The sequence below is a fragment of the Papio anubis genome, chromosome 12 (assembly GCF_008728515.1).
Source record: "Papio anubis isolate 15944 chromosome 12, Panubis1.0, whole genome shotgun sequence".
NCBI classification, from domain to species: Eukaryota; Metazoa; Chordata; class Mammalia; order Primates; family Cercopithecidae; genus Papio; species Papio anubis.
The window spans coordinates 28,370,692-28,391,435 of NC_044987.1; the positions used below are offsets into that span (position 1 = coordinate 28,370,692).

Consider the following 20,744-nt stretch of genomic DNA (forward strand, 5'->3'; position numbering starts at 1 on the left):
ATACATGTCCAAAAGAAGGGAGGATATATAGCAAAACATCAAAAGTAATATACATATCTAAAAGAAGGGAAGATTAAGGAGATTTTGGTTTACACAAGTGGTCTCAAGTTTGACTTGAGTATAATAACTGCCTATTGCAAATACTGATGCTCAGACCTAACCCCACTGTATCAGGTTTTTCTAGATTGTGGTACCATATGTTACAAAGCTTCTGGGGTGATAGTATTGATAAGTAGGAATGATCTATATGATTAATGTTTGATAACCATTAAAAAAATTTCAATGGCAAGAGGAAGTGCTTATAGTATAATGTTAAGTGGAAAAAGAAACAAGTTTGTATTCATTTTGATCTTAGTCTGAGAATAAACTATACATTTATATATAAGTATATGTATATATAATGTTGATTGTTGAAAAGAATATGGAAGAAAATACAACAAATCACAATCTCTGGGTGTAAGATTATGATGAACTTAAATTGCATTTGTTCTTTATGCCTCCCCACACACCCAAAATTTTCTGGGCAGTGGGAGGTGATACTGTATTAATTAGTAAAACACAAACAAAGCTTTCAGTTATTTTGTAATGTAACACCTAATGGAATTGTTTTATTCAAGGCAAAAAAATATATTCTATTTTGAATTAAATAAAATTTGAGGTATAAATTAGGTGTTTTCTTAAAGTTCTTAGAAAAACATTTATTGTTTCTGATTATGTGGTTTGCTTTGGTTCAGTTGGTTTTGTCCCTCTAGTCACAGACTGGAGGACATGTGATGTATTTGACTTCTATGAGGGCTCTCCTTTATTTGATGGGAACAGGTCAGGCAGAGAAGTATGAGTAATGCATCAATTAGCAGACATACCCCATCAAATAGGAGCTACAGGAGGTTAATAGAACTCTTAGGGACCTAGGGAGAACACTTGCTGTTTCACACATATTTATATAGACAAGGTGAGTCTTTTCCCTTAGGCTGAATTAAATGAATGTGACTGAATAGGCTTGAGTCCTGCTAAGTGGGCTATTTACAAAAAAAGAAAAAGCTTTTATCTCTGTTTTCAGAAAAAGAGATGTATGGCTAGCAACTATGTTCTTTCCCTAACAAGTATTAGAGACCCTAAGAAAAAGTCTTTTTTTGGATTTGTTTGTAGGACTTAAAAAAATACGATTTATTTTTATATTCTATCACGTTACATATTTATTTTATACCTTTCTTGAAATCAAACTAAAATTCCAGATTGGAAAATGTGTTTGATTTAAGCTTCGTGAGCAACAAATGTGTGTGTGTGTGTGTATGTGTATATATATGTGTGTGTGTGTGTGTATGTATATACATATATAGGTGCTATAGTTTTCCCAGAACCATGCTAATAAGAAAATAGTAATTTCATGAAATATGAATAACCAACTCTACATAGACTATTTATTCTGTTATTAAATGATAGCTGCATTGTCTGTATTTTCACAAAAATTCTATGCATATTCCATATAACAAGATGAAATAGGTAGAGAGAAGCAAATATCATGTAGAATTTACTTTTGTAGTTTAATTAATGATGTCCTCCAAATAAAGGTGAATGGAGCAAGTTAGCAAAAAAGCTGAGAATTTACAACAAACCCCATAACTCTGTGTAATGTCAATTAATGACCTACTGAGAACAAATGACTATTTTATTAATCAAGAAAACAAAAAGTAAATAAGAATCAATAGGCTGTCAAATGATGAAGAGTTAAGAACTAAATATGTCCAATTTTAAGGAAAGGCTTTTGCATTCACAATTCTACCCTTTATCAACTATTTAGGCCTCGAAGAGTAGCCAGTTTTCAGCATTATCAATGCTCCACTAAGTTTTCAATTTAACTTGTAGCTGTGCTATTACTTTTCTTCCCAAATTATTCCTTCCAGTAGACAAGCACAAGGCTCTTATTGCTTCATTGGATTTGTGCACTCATTTCCAAAGGCAGAATTTGGGCTAGATTGCTCTACATATATATGCAAAAAGTTTTTAGAAAAGATATTGAGTTTTTACTCCAGTTTGCCTATGCAATGACAAATAAGATTTACATTAAATGGTACTATTGATCAGGAATTTAATATTAAAATAAGGAGAGAAAAAATTTTGTTAAGTGGAAAGACAATTCAGACCCAGCATGATTTGCAATGAGCACTTGAAAACTCCTTTGATAATGAAGGATTTAGTGTCTTTGCTTTGAGTTTTGGATGACATATATGTAATTAAGTTAGTGTGGAAACCTTTGTATTTCATATTCCAAGTTGAGTCAAGGAGAGCTGAACAAGTTAAACAGATACTTGCCTGGATTCCAGCAATTGTCTATAGATTGCATGTTCATTGGAATTTGCACGATTAATTTCTAGTTGAGACATGGGTGTGAGGAATGTGATTCTTTGAAGGAGCTTTGTGATTTTTGTGAGGATGTCTCCCAGTAACTCAGCCAGAGCATTAGCTAGGGATTGTGATCATTGAAATTTTTAAGTATATTTTTAGTGTTGAGTATTTTTTAGGTAATATTTACAAATATTTCATGAAGCTTAGCTTCTTGATTTTGTCAATTTTAGGTCACAGAGTAGAATTTTCTTACTTACTTTGGGTCATGGATCTCTTTTGGAATTCCATGAAACTACAAATACTTTCTCAGGAAGAGATGCACAAACTTACAAAACCCCAGACTGATACATAATTTCAGGGGTTCACAGACCTTGGAAGGGCAACTTGAACACAGATTAAAAAGATATCTATTCTAAATTCGAATAACATTTATTTTAAAAATAGTGATGACTTCCAAGTCTGTCTATTAAAGGTAAGAGAAATAAAAACATTTCTATGACACCTGGTGGCTCAGAATTTTAATAGAGCAGAGGTTTTAAGACTGATTTATTGAGAAGGGATTTCCAAGGTACTAGGCTCAATCTATGATCGTTGTACAGCTACATCACATGCAGAACATTTTCATTTATTATTTTTATCTTTTGAGACAGGGTCTTACTCTGTTACCCAGGCTGGAGTGAAGTGGCATGATTATGGCTCACTGCAGCTTTGACCTCCCCAGGCTCAGGTGATCCTCCCACCTCAGCCTCCTAAGTAGCTAAGATTGACTGCAAGTGCACACCACCATACCCAGCTAGCTTTTGTATGTTTTGTAGAAATGTGGTTTTGCCATGTTGCCCATGCTGGTCTTGAACTCCTGGGCTGAAGCAATCCACTTGCCTGGGATTATAGGCATGAGCCACCACACCCACTCCCATTTTTAAATACTGAATGTGAAACCAATAAAAATTTTAAAAAAACTGTGAAAAGATGCTTTTAGTTATATAATATTGAGAAAATATCAACTATTCATATTTCATACCATAAATTTTATTTATTTGTGGTGGCCTTGGGGTGCTGTTTGAGACTATACTCAGTAAAGTCCCTGCCTCGGGCCACTCCTTTGTTATTGTCACTGTGCTCAAATTATACATATGAGAGTTTTGTTTCAAATGAGACCATGGCTAGCTAGTGAAGTGCTTCAAGTTATCTCTGAATAGCATTCATTTTTCAAGTTGTGGTTATTATTATTCTAAAGTAAATTTACTTTAAAGTAAGTAAAATACAATTTTAAAATGTAGGAACTGGTCTCTGTTACATAAACCGCATGTGAACTGTTCAACATTACTGTGTCTTTCATGCAGATGCCCTGCCTGTACCGTGATTTGCTGTGTGGACTCCCCCACTGTCTCCGACTCTTGATTTCTTCATCTCCTTTTTTTTTTTTTTTTTTTTTTTTTTTGAGACAGAGTCTTGCTCTGTCGCCCAGGCTGGAGTGCAGTGGCCCGGTCTCAGCTCTCTGCAAGCTCCGCCTCCCGGGTTCACACCATTCTCCTGCCTCAGCCTCCTGAGCAGCTGGGACTACAGGCGCCCGCCACCTCGCCCGGCTAGTTTTTTGTATTTTTTAGTAGAGACAGGGTTTCACCATGTTCACCAGGATGGCCTCGATCTCCTGACCTCGTGATCCACCCGTCTCGGCCTCCCAAAGTGCTGGGATTACAGGCTTGAGCCACCGCGCCCGGCCTCTTCATCTCCTTATGTGATTTCCAGAATTCCATTCCATGGTCCACAGATCATCTTTACTTTTCCCATCCTTTGCTGACTCCTAAAAACTTTTATCAACTGCTTTAAAGACTTAGAATCCCAGAATTTTTGAATCAAAATGTAGGTAAGAGGTTATGCCCAACCTTCTCATTAGGCCCCAGGGTCTGCATCCTGGGATGCAGACCCTGGGGCCTAATGAAAGTTAGGTGACTTGTCCATCAAAGCCCAGCTGGGGTGCAGGTCTTCTGCCTTCTGGTCCAGTGCTCTTCCTACAGTACCAGGATACCTTTTATTTCCTATCATGACTCTTCCCTGTGTAGCTAAACTATATTCATCCTTCTATGGCTCTGTGGGAAATTTTCTTTTTCCTGAGAAGTTTGTCAGGCTTGGTAGGGTCTATGCCTGATTAAGTTTTGGAAGCCATTGTAAGATGGCAGTTTCAATCCTCTCAGGCTAAATACTCTTTGAGCTGAGAAAAAACTTGAAAGGCAGGTGGTCTTGTCAGCTGAACAGATACATCCTAAATACCCGAGAAGGAAGGGTAGCAGATAATTTTCTTTGAAAAGCATTACCAGTAATCTAGATGAAATGACTTGATTTAACTAGATGGTAGGATTTTCTTCCAAAGATAAAATGTCTTTTTTTTCACACATACAAAGTTCATATTGATTTAAGTTCTAATCTTTTGAGACATGTAATCTTGGCTCCCAAGAACAGTACCATATAGAAGCTTCAGTATCATGGCTTAGGAGATTCTATACAGAAGAAACAGAAGTGTAAAAAGGAATGCCAAAATAATAAGGCCCAACCACAAAAACTCAGTCTCATCTTTGAATTTTCATTTCTCTTCCTTTCCTCTAGCCAATTATCCATTAAGAATTGTTTTTATGACAAGTGACTCTCATATTCATATTTTCATTTCTTTTCAACTGGCATCACTTTAGTTGAAGGCTTTATCACCCAAGACCAGATCCACTGGCTTTCTCAATCCATCCTCTGCTACCCAGAGTCAGAATAACTTTGCTTCTCTGCTTGTTTAGAATGCCTTGTCAAAAGTCTTCAGGAATTCATGATTGCCTCCAAGATATTATTCTAACTTTTCTGACATTCAAGTTTTCTCAACAATTTAGCTTACATACACTTTTAAATTATAACTGTATTATATTTTATTTAGCCAGACACTGTGTGAAGTTCTTATTATTGTCACTGAATCTTTACAACGATCCCATATGGTAGGATTACATCTCCATTTTACAGATGAGGATAGTGAGGCCTAAAGTTGATTGGCTAGTAAGTGGCAAAAGTGAAACAGGAAGCTGGGTTTGTCTAACACAGAAGTCAAGTCGGCATGGTGGCAGACACCTGTAGTCCCAGCTACTCGGGGCTGAGGCAGGAGAATCGCTTGCACCTGGGAGGCGGAGGTTGCAGTGAGCCAAGATCACGTCACTGCACTCCTGCCTGGTGACAAAGCAAGACTCCATCTCCAAAAAAAAAAAAAAAGAAAAGAAGAAAATTATTCTGTTACTAAATTTACTTCTTAGAATAACATGATTTATCTTTATTTTAAAAATTAAAAATTACATTTATTACCAACAGATACTAAGTGTCAACTCTGGTTTAAGATTTATTTCACTGCATATTTTAATATGTATTTAACTCACTAAATGAATCTATTTAAACTTCACAAACAAAGACTATAAATTTTCCATTAAATTCTTGAGAGTGAAAATTTAAAAATAAAAAGTTCCCACTTTCTTCTTTCATTTAAGATTTCAGGTTCCTTAGCAGGAGGCCAGCATTTGGATATTGCTCTTATCACTTAAAATGTGTTTTAATTGATCTTGCTTCACCTATCAGAGCTTTTGGCCTGGATTTTGTTTAGGCTGGAAAGCAACACAAATTAGAGAAGAAACTTTAGTAAAAACAGTGCTGCTTATAGAAATAGGAATTACAAACTAAGAGTACTTCTTACAGAAACAGAGATTACAAGCTAATGAAGGGAAGCTGAGCTTTTTATTCAAAGTTCAGATACATGGGGACTCACATCTATGAGAATACGTAGCTTTTCTGTTACTCTCTGAAAATAGTTGAAGCTTAAGGAGTCTAAATCCATGAGTCTTTAAATATTTTAAGTTTATGAGATTCTAAGTGAAGATACAAAGCAGCTTATTTTGAAAGCAAGAGGGCTCATAGTCATATTTCAAAATAGAAATATATTCTAATGCCCGTTTTTTAAACAACTCAAATTTCAAAAAGTGACAAAAAGTTTAAATTCTTAAAATAGTCTCACCTACATTTGCTTCTATTGGTGTGAATACTAGAACATATTACACATATTACATGGTCGTTCAGTTATTTGCTACTTGTCAGAAGTTGGGTATCTTAAGCTATTAGTTTGGACACTTTCATGAACTATTTTAAATATACTTAATAAATTGAGTGAAAGTACTATAAATCAATGCTTTTTACTAAGCAACAAAACAGAAAAATGGTGCTTTCATTTCAACGTTCTGCTATCCAAAAGAGCTAAGTCATTGTAGAACTACCACCAATTGTTTCCCTGAGTGAGATTTCTATGAAGTATTTTATAAGAATTCAAAGTACAACAAATCTTCCTGATATAACAAATGTCCATGTAAACATCAAATTCCAACATATAAAGAGTTCGCTGACAATGTTGTGACAATTTCATTCTTTTGTGTGACTGCTTCAGTGGAGAGTCCGTGTGTCTGCATCTTAAAATTCAGGATGAATAAATTAAGAATAAATAATGTGATTCAACTATATCCTGTACTTTTCATTAAAGAAGTCAGTGAGTGAGAAAGTCAAAATTAGGTTTTGTCAGACAATCAGTCAACAAAATATGCCATGTTCTAAAAGTTTAATGCTTAAGTTTCTGGATTTGATAACCATTAGAATACACTTATCTACATAATAGATATTATGTTTTGATGTTAAAATGAATTTATTTTGAATGTATCTTTTCATGTAAGTTCCTAATCACATAGCCACTATTGTTCCTGCTCAGAAAACAATAGCCTCTAACAAAAACATATCCTTTGGAAAGGATTTTCTTTCATTACATGCTCTAACAATCCAACTTTAAGGATATGCAAGGCTTCTAAACACGTTTGTAGCAAAATGGTAGACCTGTATTACTGAAAGATGATGACTCTTTATTTTTTGCAACAAATTGCCTGAATTCTCATTTTTTTGGTACATTTTTTTTTCTCCTTTCCTAAAATTTTCTTCTTCTTGAGCCCCAAGTGTCTCTGTTACCTGATCTTAAAACTTTCCTAAAATCTACTTGAGTCACACAAGATCTAGCTTCTTTGGCGGAAAATGATAACAAATAATTATTGCTGAATAGGATCTAGAAGCTGGTGCCTTTCATAATCCATATGGTCTATTTTTCTTTTTCTATCTCAACTTCTAGATGTTTTAATTTATTTTTTAATTTATTTCATTTTTTTTTTTTTTTTTTTTTTTTTGAGACAGGGTCTGGCTGTGTCACTCAGGCTGGAGTGCAGTGGCATGATCATGACTCACTGAAACCTTTACCTCCCAGGCTCAAGCAATCCTCCCTCCTGGGTAGCTAGGACAACAGGCATGCACCATCAAGCCCAGCTAATATTTTTCTATTTTTTTTGTAGAGATGGGGTTTTGCCATGTTGCCCAGGCCGGTCTCAATCTCCTGGGCTCAAGAAATCCACCTGCCTTGGCCTCCCAAAGTGCTGGGATTACAGGTGTGAGCCACTGCACCACCCCTTTAAATTCTCTCACTTGTTTCTCCTCTTGGTTTTGCTCTGTGGAAAGACTAATTTGAAAGAGAATACCGAAGTCAGGAAATATTAATGATTTCTATGGACAGCTAACACAAAAAGTGAGAGGTTATAGTGAAAACCATTAAAATAAATATACAAGAGGCCTGGGAAGAGGGTGTATAAGCATGGAGAGAGGCTGCTTAACAAAATATTTCCTCCCTTTCCTCCTATTTTTCTAACCACAGTTTTCCTATGGCACCTTAAAAATCTCATTCAGTTTGTATAGCTTCAACCCAAAAGTCCAGACTGATCATATTTCCAAATATATATCATTAAAATCATATTAGTGATTAATTTTATTAATTTTGTCTTAATAATGATATATTTCTGTATAAAAATGCTTTGGATTTTAGTTTTGATATTTTTGTGACCACTATGGTTTGACTGATAGTAACTACGTATATTCTCCAAATAGAGAAATTAACAGCTGATAAAAATTTTCTAAGGCCTATGCAAGTATCTAAGCCTTAATGGAAGACTGGTACTAATATTTAATGATGATAGAAAACATAAATGCATTAGCATATGACTGATATGACTTCTGTGAAAGTTTCTATTTTTTCCTGCTATACCATTTGCAAGTGAATGTTCAAATGACTATTATGCACAAGTGGCAAGCTGGTTTCCTTATGCTGGTGGGTTAAAAAATATAAATGTATAAAGAAAAAGGGATTAAAAAACAGGTGGGGGAGGGGTTTCCTTCAAATGGATGGAAGCCATTCTTTTGAAAGAAAACTCCCCTCTTACCTTAGTCCTGGAGCTGGTTAGTTCTCCTCTGTCCTCCTCCTAGGGGAGAAATACCCAAAGTTAAACAAAAATAGAACATGGTCTTGTATTAAAGTCAAGTTCAGTTCTGGTTAACCCTTTCCTCAGGTCTCACAAGACACTATCAAATGTCTGATATACTGGGGCTTTCACTGAATTGAATTTAAAACCCATTTTAAGAATTAAGCCAAAGGGGAACGAACATTAGCTGTGTAAGAGGAAAAAAATATTGTCTGCCCTTCAGTCTGTCTTGCCAGAGAGCTCTAATACCTTGAAATTGGCTTAGAGTAGAAGTTCACAGAAGGGCATTGCTTGGGTAATTTTTGTCAGCTGGAGTGAATAATGGAGGGTGCATCATGGTGAGCACCTGGAGTTCCTTAGGAAGAAGGGGTATGCTGGGGTGTTCTCAGCTCATCTCCCTGACCTTCTTTTGTCTTTTGAGAGTAAAATGATAGTGCTACAAGCAGCACCATGATTGAAGCAATACTAAATCTGATATGAACAATAATTATTGTGAAAATAAAAAAAGAATTAAACGGTCATTAGATGGGAGAGCTAGAAAAACATCTGGGAAATGGATATTATCCGACACTATGTGCTTGTATTTTTTCACAGTGGGAAATGGCAGGATGAATAAAGATGGGATTTTTTTTTTTTCTTTATTTGTCTTTAAGTAGGATTCTGTGACTTTGGAGAGAAACAAGGCAACATAGTGAGAGGCTCATGGGCTTGGGACCTAGACAGTAATGGGCTCCAGTTCTACTTCTGTCACTCATCAGCTATTTAACCTGAGTTGCAGCAGCAGCATCTGTCCAGATGATAAAAGCAACAACTACAAGGAGTTAGGGGGATCAAGTTCCAGTATACATGGGTGTGGTACATAGTCGTTATTAAATTTTTATTTCCTTTTTATTGTTTTCATTTATGTAGTCTCTGATATGGTGTTTTCTTATTCGAATTACTTTATCTCTGTTGAGGCTGCTGTCTAATTAACAGAGCTTAGAATCAGGTCCTAGTTACCCTTTGGCATAATTTCAGAGATGGTGGGTGATTGGCTCCCATAAAAAACAAATACCAGACAATTGATTGAATTCTGTGAGACATGAAGGAGAGTGGAGACCAAGAATGAGCCTGAACCCATACAAGATCATGTGCTATTGTTATTTAACTTTGGGTAACTTATTAAAATTCTTCATCAAGTAAAATGACATCAGGTGAGATAATGGATGTACTTTGAAACTTCAGTTTGTCAAAGTATATTCCAGAGACATAAAAATGAGGGATGTTGTAATGATTACTCTAACAGCCATTATGAAAATGTGCAGGGAAAAAACACTTTATGGCAGATTCTATGTTGTACAATGATATCTTGTTTCCATCTACTACTATTACCATTTATTTAGTGTTAGATTTATCCTGTGAACTTTAATCATCTTAAAGTTTCATGATATAAATATGGCATGATGTAATTCCTCCAACTATAATATATGTGGGTTCCTTTGTGTTCTTCCTTGGTAATCTAACTTCATTCATTGTTTTTAATAAATATTCTAAAAATGGCTATTTTGACAAACCAGTCCTTTTATCTATGAAACACTATAAATTCCTATATATATATATATATAGAGAGAGAGAGAGAGAGAGAGAGGAATTTCCTGTTTTTGTGAAACAAATACCTGCAGAGATGGTAAAGCTGTGCTTAAAATGAGAAAAAGTAAACTGTATTGTATGAAACACCTATTTCATCCATGGTAGTCACTTACGTAACAGAGTTTTAAAGACGATATCTTTATATTTAGAAATGATCTGGGAATCTATGAATAAGAATAACTATAGGTATACTGCCTGGATTGGGTAAAATTACAGTGGCTGTGAAATCTTCATGCTTCAGGGCATAAAGTGATTGCTATTTGTGATGAGGAGAAAAATGAAAAAGAAATTAGGTAGTGCTGAAGTTGTTAGGGTTATTGTGATGCCCTTAGTAATCACCTTCTCAGGTATTTCATATTGAAACACCACAGGCTACCACATTATGTGGATCAATTTTTAAAATCATATCTAGATATGGAAATAGAAGTTTTGTTCTAAAAAAATCAAAACAAGTCCTTTTATAGGCCTGTGCTTCACTTTTGCTGTTTTATTCCCCCTTTTGTATAATCCAATGAATTTTGTCAGATTTGTACCGTGCCAAACATTTGATGTCAGCAAACAATTTTGAATGTCTGTTTTAACAGGCATAAAAGACCTGCATTTATTTCTAGCTATGTTGGTTCTTACAGAGGAGTGCTTTCCTTAGGTAGTTTTCCATTTCATAATGAAGACAGGCTGCAATAAAAGCAGCTATTTACTAAACAAGTGACTTACTTAAATTCCAAAACAGCTGAGCTTTTATAGAAGTTCTGAGAATGAATTTTTTCTCAGTCTTATTAAGTGTCCACAACTTCAAAGAGGTATGAGAATTTTGTTGTTTTCCTTAAGAGGACCTAGGGTAATACGCAGAATTTCAGACTCTCAAAGTGGGAAGGAAATAGAGATGTCACATCATTGTTTCCTGTCCAAGAGATGTGAAAATCTCTTCTACGTTTACTTGAACAAGTCGGATGTCAGGGATCATAAGCCAATTTCCCTGCATTTTTGGGAAGCAGTTTTAATTGTAAAATTTTTATGTTGACCTGAAAGGTACATAATTTTTTCAACTCAACAAGAGTTTATCTGGTTTTTAAAATAAGCTAAAATTTATGGACGTTGAGCCCTATGTGCATATTTTCACTATGCCTTGAATTTATGTGTTGCTAAAACTGCAGCATGAAAGCGTCACAAAAACTGTTTAGTAAGTTTTCAGAGTGAATCTATGTTTGTACTAAAATGTACTTTTTTTGTTCTTCTCCCCTAAGAGCACCAGAGATTGTCAGAAGATCTCATTTCTAGTCTCAGCTGTAGGACTGTGGGCAAGTCACGTAAGTCTATTATACAGTGCCTTCCTCTATAATAAAACAACATCATAAGAGGGTTTAACACAGCAAGTGAAAATATATATGTATGTGGAAGTGGTTCAAAAAGTATAATGCTGAACTGTACTATTATTGTTTCACTTAAATATGCTGCTTTGTAATTTTTGGTGTTTATATGAGCTAAATTTAAGCATAATCTTTTAAAAGTGAACAATTTGGAAAGAAAATTAAATGACATATTTAACTAATTTTATGGCTTATACAATATTATTACTGTATCACTTAGTAGAAAGCAACTCTTTTTTTTTTTTTTAGTCCTATGCCCTTTTTCCTCTGGGAGACAATCTGAAGTCAACTTTTCCTGGGTCCTATTCAATTCTATTTACCTCTGACTAGCTTCAAATGTAAGCCAAAGGTTAGGGGACTGTCTTAGGACTCTCGATACATGGTTTCATTTTAAATTTTTATTCATACTTTTTCAGAAAAAAATTTACTTTTTATGCTAAAGGCACTAGCAATGCAAAATAGCTATACTTGCTGATAATGCTTTTATGATTTTTGTGTGTGTGTGTGGTTCTAGTTGCAAATGTCTGAAAAGATGAGAATTTAGGGACTAGGACTGATGATGTCTTTTCTTAGTTACTAATAGGATTTTGGCCTGTTACTATTTCAAAAAGAAATATTCAGAAGCCGCATATCTATCACGACCAAATACAAAACAATCACTCTTCTACAATAGCAGAGGCCCTGTTGGTAGCTCTTACCAGTTTTTATATAGGCCTCTGTGTAGGGAAGCAACAATAGAGAGTGGGCTATATACTCTCATATTGCCTTTGAAAGTGGGAAGCTATTTGTGTCACATTTGTTTGATTGACTGCAATTGAATTCTTATTCTGGCTGACTCCCAAATATTTAGCACTTAAAGAAAACTGATTGAATGTTTAATATTTCTGTAAAAACTTATCTGTGGGTCAACTTCTTCATTGAGTACCCCAGAATTTAAAAAAAAAATAAAGAAAGCTCAGTAAAATCTAGTTTACTTCAACAGGATATAATGCGACTTTGTGTGGCTGATGGTATTTAAAATGATAGTTTTCTCTAACACTTCAGTATTGTGTACGTTGAAAGGTGGAGTTAGATACTAGGGATGTTGTTGTGCCTTTAAATTTTCTTTATTTTTGAATTGTGTGATGTTAAAGGTATGTATTAAAATAGCTTCGCAAACTTTTTCAAAGTATATTTCATTCTGTGGACATCTGTTAACAAATATTTTTAGATTTTCATAAAGTATGAAATTTGTCCATTTAAAAGAAACCACATTCAATCATAAAAAAAGACTTTTTTGATGCTAGGGAGGATAAACAATATTTTCACAATATTTCTAACTTCTGTTAATATAAAAATTATTTACAAAATCTTCTCGTAACCAACATAATGCCTGTTTCTGAGAAGGCTCAGGACTAGGGTTAGATTTTTTGAAGAGCTGAATGGCAATTTTCAATTCAGATATTGTCAGGTGGTGTATGATACTGTATATTTGTGTCAAATATCTCAGATGTATGTTATTTCATTTAGAAACAGAGTTAAATGATTGATTATTTTGGAGAGGAACAAACATTAAAATAAATGAGCTACAGTTTTTTAATTTTTAGTGAAATTAAAATGGAATATAATTCTAAACCAGATTCATTGCTATTCTCCAGCTCATTCTAAATGACTGATAAACTATTTTATCTTTTTTTTTTAATTAAATGAGAATTGTAAACTAGCCCCATTGTGATTGATGCTATCTTTAGAGACAAAAGGAAGCTAATGACACTTAAAGTTGTGGATGAGTGCTTTCCCATATGCTGTGCGGAAACAAAGGAGTACATTTTCAGTTTTGTAGAAAACCATTATTTACTTATGATGTACTAAGTAAATGTTTATCATTAGCATAAAACTGCATTAAAGCAGCATCATATAGAATTCTTCACTGAAAGGTAGATTATATATCCACAATAAAGTGAGCTATTTTTAGTATTGTATTATAGACATTTTGGATTTTTATGGTAAACCTGATTACCATAACTCTCTGTAAAGCTCTGTGTTGTATGCCTGCATGTGTTTATCTAAAATATTCTCCACATGTCTACCTATTGCAAATATAAAGAGCTACTTCCTCCCTCTATTTTTTATTTTTATTTTTTTGAGATGGGGTCTTGCTCTGTTGCTCAGGCTGGAGTACAGTGGCATAATCTTGTGTTGCCCAAGCTGGAGTGTAGTGGCGCGATCTCGGCTCACTGCAACCTCCACCTCCTGGATTCAAGTGATTCTCCTGCCTCAGTCTCCTGAGTAGCTGGGACTACAGGTGTGCCACCACGCCTGGTTAATTTTTGTATTTTTTGTAGAGTCAGGGTTTCACCATGTTGCCCAAGCTGGTCTTGAACTCCTGACCTTAACTGATCCACCCTCCTCAGCCTCCCGAAGTGCTGGGATTACAAGGGCGAGCCACTGTACCTGACCCCTTCCTCTATTCTTCAGTCCCTCCGTACTCTACCACCAGGCTCTCAGCTAACAGGGCCCTGGGATCATAAGGGGAGGAATCCACTGCAGTGTGATTATAATGCTTCTCTTCTAGGCCTGTTCAGAGTTGTAAGAGTTAATGTAAGAGTTAAGGTCTCTCAGAAGAAGGTAATGGTTCCTCCCTCTGCTCAGCCTGTGCTGAGGCCACCTAGGGTGGCTTCTTCCTGGCACTCTTTCCTTTAGGAACATCAATCTAGAGAATAGAACCCAACACAAATGATGTGTGAACAACAACAACAATAGATATATGTCACTTGACTTCTGCTGCCGTTCTGAAGATAAATTGAGAGCCACTTGTGAACTGAATGTAAGCCACTTTATAGAAGCCATGATCCTATAACCTGAGATCCTATAGTGGAGAGTAATTAATCTGACATATTTTCTTTAATAATTTAGTATAGACAGGGCTGAAGAATGGCTTTGCTGCCATGGTCAGAATCTATTGTATGCACAGCAGAAACAAAAAAAATCTCTTTCTTGATGAATTTAAATATGGGTCCAGAGAATGCTTAGAGTGAGGAAATCAAGGCCAAGTCAATAGAAAGGGAATAGCACGGAAGCTTCATGCATTCATATCTACTTTGGTTACTTCTAAGGGTGAGCAAGCGTTCCGCTTCACACGCTAACCCTATACATACATTAATGCTTTACCTTTGATCTGAATATGCTATCATCTTTATATTCATAGGCTTTGTCTGTGAGACAATTGTGTGGGGCTCAAGAACAAGAGATTGCAATTCTGGCTTTTGTTAGAATTGTCGGAATTGAGAGCTAGCTTCGCTTTCTCATCAAACTTCATAAGCTGCCAAACATTTTGGTAGCAGTTTCATCTTGTCAAATTTGATCCCTTTTGAAGTGGTAGAAACTAAAATGGCCATAAATTACTCATTTTCTCAGGAAAGTTACTAAAATACAACTTTTAAGTGTAGTGGTAAGGAGAGCAAAAGGCTAACCCTTGAATATAGAAACTTTTCAATTTGGTGTTACCTACTCAGGCTGCTATAAAGTACCTCAAGAATGAACAACTTAAAACATACCTGATAAATGATCAGTTGGACCCCACTCAGGAGTCATTTGTTGAATGAACTGTCAAAAGATTGAGGGCAAATCATTTTAGCATTTTTTAAAAACTAATGGGAAGAATTACAAACATGTAGAATGCCTTGTGAGTCTTAAAGAAATTTAGAAAAAAGGCAACCTTTGTTTCCTTCTTCATGAGGAGTTGTAATTTTAGTTATCTTTTAATTAAATAGGAAGGATTTAAATGAAAAATTTAGAATTTAAAATGGCCCTGGTAAGTTTCATCCTTCCTAGTGTAGTGTACATCTGGAAAGAGAGGAATGAAGTATATGGATTCTACTGAGCAATTATTTTTCCCTGGGACACAAGTAGCATTGATACCTTCACCATGTGATGTCTTAGTTTGTAAATGCAAAATACTTGGTACACACAATAGCAGTATATTTAATAGCAAACTAGGTAGCTCTTTTAAGCATATCTCAGAAAAGATTTATGTGTGTTTGTGTGTGTGTATATGTTGAGAGATGCAAATGATTTTTGTTGTGTGTGTTTGTCTACTCCTTAGCCCAACAGACTGTATCTCAAAATATAATAGGATTAGAAAAATAAGTTATCTATAGCATCTTTAAATATGGCACTAAAAATGAAGGGTATTCATAAGCAAATATATATCTCTTTTCATAATAGTTAAAAAAAATGTGTTTATGTACCAACCCACTGCAACTCATTTCCACAAGGCATGTTAAAAGTTTCTTCATTTGAGCCCAAATGTACTCAGTACTCAGCTTTAGACTTCTGTACACTTAAGTTTTTCTAGTATCTACTTTAATACTATCAGTTGACTTGTTTCTAATACCAAAAAAAGACTAAAATAATATGCTCACATAAAATATCCAGCAAACTCCTTTTTCCTAAACCTTCTAAGTACTTCATAAACCTTCTAAGTACTCCTGAACTAAAGTATATATCCCACAAATTTTATATGTGAAAGTAGCTCCTTAGGATAATACATTTTTCAGACATGAATTTTCATACTAAGTTTAATACACCTGCCCTAGCAAATTCTCCAAAGTGGAAGAAACATAATTTGACCTACATAGAACTCGACTCACTCCAATGTAGATCTAGGCTAAGGCCAAGTGTCTTATGAGGCCAGTAGTTTTGTTCAATGCTGAAAGGAAAAGTCCAATGAGAGATGTGGTATTCTAATTCTCATGCTGAGTACTTCCTCCCCCTGCTGTGCTATTGCTGTGGGGCTCTGAGTTTCCTGTTGTAACCTAAGTGTGATGTGCTTGGTTTCAATGGATCGGTTCCGGTTGCCATGGGTTCCTGCAACTTGTCATTGCCAAGTACAACTGGGCCTCATTTTTTCCAGGTCTCACCCCCCCCCCCCTCCCACCGCCGATACAAGTTGTATTGGAACTGCTTTCCTTTAAAGCATCCTTTTTTTTTTTTTTTTCAGTGACAGAACATTTGTTTTACTTTAGACACAGTTCCACAAACATCTTTAGAGGAGGCAAAGTCTGAATGGGAATGACCGCTGTTGAATAATAAAAGTATAGGTGACTAGAGTTTTTGACTTGGCTTCAAACATTAGGGTCAAGTATACAAATCGTTCTAAGGTCCAGAGGAAGTGTTCAGATATGACCCACCGCTTTGTTGTCTGGAGGTATTTACAGACACTAGACACTATGAATATCTTTAAAAGGGATATTCTTATCTAACAGCTACTTAATAGTAAATCCATATCAACCGAATGATGATTCACTCGAAAGAACCTTTAACAGGTTTATTTATTACAAAGTAAAATCAATAGTCTAGTAACCAGTGTAGGATGGATACCGTGGCAAAGTTGATAGTATTTTGACAGTAACATAGGCAACTTTATTGTACCATAAATACTATAGTATAGTAGATGTCTATACTATAGTCAATTTGTATATTAAAATTGATAGTGTTGATAGTATTGAGAGTAAAGTCAAAATAAATGTACTTCCTCTTTCTTCTAAACTTTACATTCCGTTGCAATGCCATCGAAAGTGTATATTTTAAAACAACTTTTGGACATTTCTCAACCAGAGAAAGATTTTCACAATTGTTTTGGATTGCCAAGGGGACTGGGAAAGGGAGGAGAAAGAAAACCATGGCACTGATAGAAGTATAAATTGTACTGTGCATATAAAAAAAAGATTCCAGATCAGTATACCTGGCATTGTTCTGTCACTTGAGAATTGGAGAATCTATATAAAAATACAATAAACCAACAATTTCTGGCCATTGTTATTAGTAAGTGATAGATCAATGGTTTTAAATTTAATTGCTTTATGTCCAGCAAGCACTAGTCTCAAATAAAGTCTTGGAACAGTAAAGAGCTCTGTAAATCATTCTCTACTATAAAGACAGGTGCTAGTCATCAGTGCTGTGATATTTTTCAGTCCAGTTACAGATCTACTCTTTGCGATGATCCTTATTGCATTTGTTTTAAAGTCTGCATTAAAGACCCAAGTCCCAATTTTCAATTCTGATTATATATCAAACTCTCTCCTCTTTTCTGTGACATTTTTTCTGAAGCACTTTAAACAAACAGCAAGACCTGGAAATTTAAAACTCCCTAGACCAATGGAACATAACTAGTCATTTATCTGCATTCTCTGTTTAAATGTAAATAGGACAGATTACTGTTTTCTTTTGCTTAAAGTCTCATGTTGCCTAATGAATCTGAATAGCAGAGTTTGTGAGAAAGCCATTGTTAATGACAATGCAATACAAAAGTCTCACTACATCCAGAACTATTAACCTAAAGACCTGATTTTAAAAAGATAGATTGTATAGGAAAACAGACTTAAGTCTCTACGGAACTGAAAAAGACAGAAAGGTTTCAAAGAATTTGATACAGGTATGTCCTCTTGACCTTGCTCTGATGAATACAATTATTTTGAATTTGCTTCTGCAAACTAAATCATTTATACAGAAGATGACTATTAGTCCATCTCTGCATTAGTTTGTCTCATTTGAAACAGAAGAATCCTAGGCGGATAAGAATGAGAATTTAAGCCTGATGAGTCTCCCGCTTAGATGGCTGAGGATGAGACAGAGAGGAGGTGGGGTGAGGTGCATGCTGGTCAGCCTTCAGTGCCCTTCCAGTGTTCTCAAAGGCAGGACAAAATGACTGTGGTTTTGGCATGCAGGAGCCAGCTTGCTCAGGAAATTGTGGCATATATAAAACAAAGTGCATAAACAAACTCTCCATCCAGGAAGCTTAATTTAACAATTGCCTCATTAACAAGGTCCAGGGAAGGACAGGAAAAGAGGGGGAAGCCAATGGGTGATTATTATACAGTTCTGGACAGATGAAGCCCTTCAGCTTTTCCCCAAACAATCCCTGTAGTGTGGATTTGACAAAGTGGCACATTTAAGAGGGAACTCTCTTGCCATTAATGGGAGTCAGGCGAACCCGTCACTGAAGGCCAAATTCAGTCCCTGAAGCTTGACTTTATCAGTAGACACAAGACAGAGGACAAGGCAGCTATATCCACAGAGAATTAATTAAGTGCAAGAGAGACATCCAGTGAATGTAATCAATAGTCTGAACACTGATCTACATATCAACCACCATTGCATTCTCCCCTCCTATTTTTAAAAAAGTATTTATGCTAAGGTGCTCTCAAAACCATACCTTCAACAGAGATTTCTTTACTACTTGGCCTCATTGAAATTACATATTCTTCATACTGCATCATACAAAATAAACCCTCAAAGATGAAACAACCTGATGCCAGTTTAAGTTTCTGAATGGTTGAAATTGTTTTTGGGTAGAATATATTACGGATAATTTATTTGTTTGGCTTTCTCCCTGCACATTTCTTCAGTTTCATACGGAATGTATGTTCCATACATGAAGCCTGACTTCAAAATTTCCACAGTCCATAACCATATTTGTCTTTACTGGCTAGTTTTGTTTTATCTCTTTTAATATTGCACTTTTGTAACATACCATAAAACCCCTCACTAATTATTACAGTGTTGCTTGCAAACACAATATATTGCTTTAACACAACCTTTTCCATTACTGATGTTTGTTTCTTATATCTCTCTCAACCCTTCCCAACCCAACACACATATCAAAGCACATTGCAGTTACCCTTTTGAAACCAATGAAAACAATTATAATATTTATATTGCTTTCATTTGTACTAGGCAATAGTACAGGTCTCATTACCTTCACTTTTCAATGGCTTACCAGAGGCATCACTTTTTAAGATCAGGTTCTTGGTTAAGTCCTTTGGCAAAGATCCTGATTTCCTCTTGAATCTGTGCTTTGTGTACATTTCTCCTAAGCAGCACTGAGACCAGAGTAATTTGTCGATCATCGCTTTTGATGGGATCCAGCCCCATCAATTCAACAGCAGCCTTTATTGCTTAAGGAAAAAAGGAAATTCTGCCTCCTGGACATAAACATGTGAATTTTCTATGTCCAGGACCAAAAGGATGAAAAGGGCAGATTTAACCAATATTTCCATAAGAATGAAAGTCTCACTTAATCCACACGTGTAATGGTATGCTCATTTCAGGGGTGTATCTGTAAGCATTTTTGGATTGCCATTGGGTCTAATTTTACAGATCTTACTTACACCACACTCCCTTTAAAATAGGCAGGAGTGTGACTTGAGTAAGCACTATAAAACCAGAGCTCATTTTTTCCTCTGACTATGATTGCTTTTATAAATAGATGTGGTTTCAAACTTAGCATGAAAACAACCTCAAGATAATCTAAAATAGAAAGATGTCATAATAAATAAAATATTGAAATGGAAAAAAAAGTGGTTTGCTGGAAAGAGGTTAATTTCTTCTTACTCAGAGACTAGTGGCCAGGCATAATTAAAAAAAATGATAAAATGTAGAATTATCACTGACATGATGATAGTGTAGATACCGGTGGCCAAAAAAATTTGATGAGATGTAAAGAAGCATATGCTACCCATGCCTTAGGCCCACTGGAAGCAGCTAGTGTTCAACCAGTTTGGTTTTTATATGGCCTTCAAAGATATATGTCAACGAGGATTAATTATCCCAAAATTAAAAAAAAATTACCTGATTGTTGACCAAAATATATGAAATGGAGAAAAAGAAAACAAACAAACAAACATACCATGTTCACACACAAAACAAAATAATTCTCTCAGGCACATCAGGGAAGGTGGAATACTATAACAACACATGTTATATTGTTATACTATTCCACCCACCTTAATGAGGAACCCTTGGGCGTTGCTACTCCATAGCCTTTGGAATCCAGATTTCCTCCCACTTTCATCGTGTCACATGGCTTTCGCTGCTCAATGTATTCATTCATAGTGGACTCCAGGAGAAAGGCAAATTTGCCCTTGGATTTGCGGACACGAGCTACTCCCTCAGCTGTAGTCCTAGTGAACACTGATGGCTCTGCTGATCGCATGTAGGTCCACATCTTTTCATACACTGCTATTTTTGATCTCTGGAGGAAATTAAAATAAAATTAAATACAGGAAAG

The 20,744-nt window shown here is 35.5% G+C and overlaps 1 protein-coding gene across 5 annotated transcripts in view; it reads right to left on the reverse strand.

The window, feature by feature from the left end:
- GRIA4 (glutamate ionotropic receptor AMPA type subunit 4) overlaps positions 1–20,744 on the reverse strand; it is a 382,415-nt gene that overhangs the window by 28,786 nt on the left and 332,885 nt on the right. For all 5 annotated transcript variants that reach the window (XM_017948915.3, XM_031653000.1, XM_017948916.2 and 2 more), the window contains one exon: positions 20,461–20,708. In XM_017948915.3, coding sequence (XP_017804404.1) covers positions 20,461–20,708 — 248 coding nt within the window. The remainder of the gene's footprint in view (positions 1–20,460; positions 20,709–20,744) is intronic.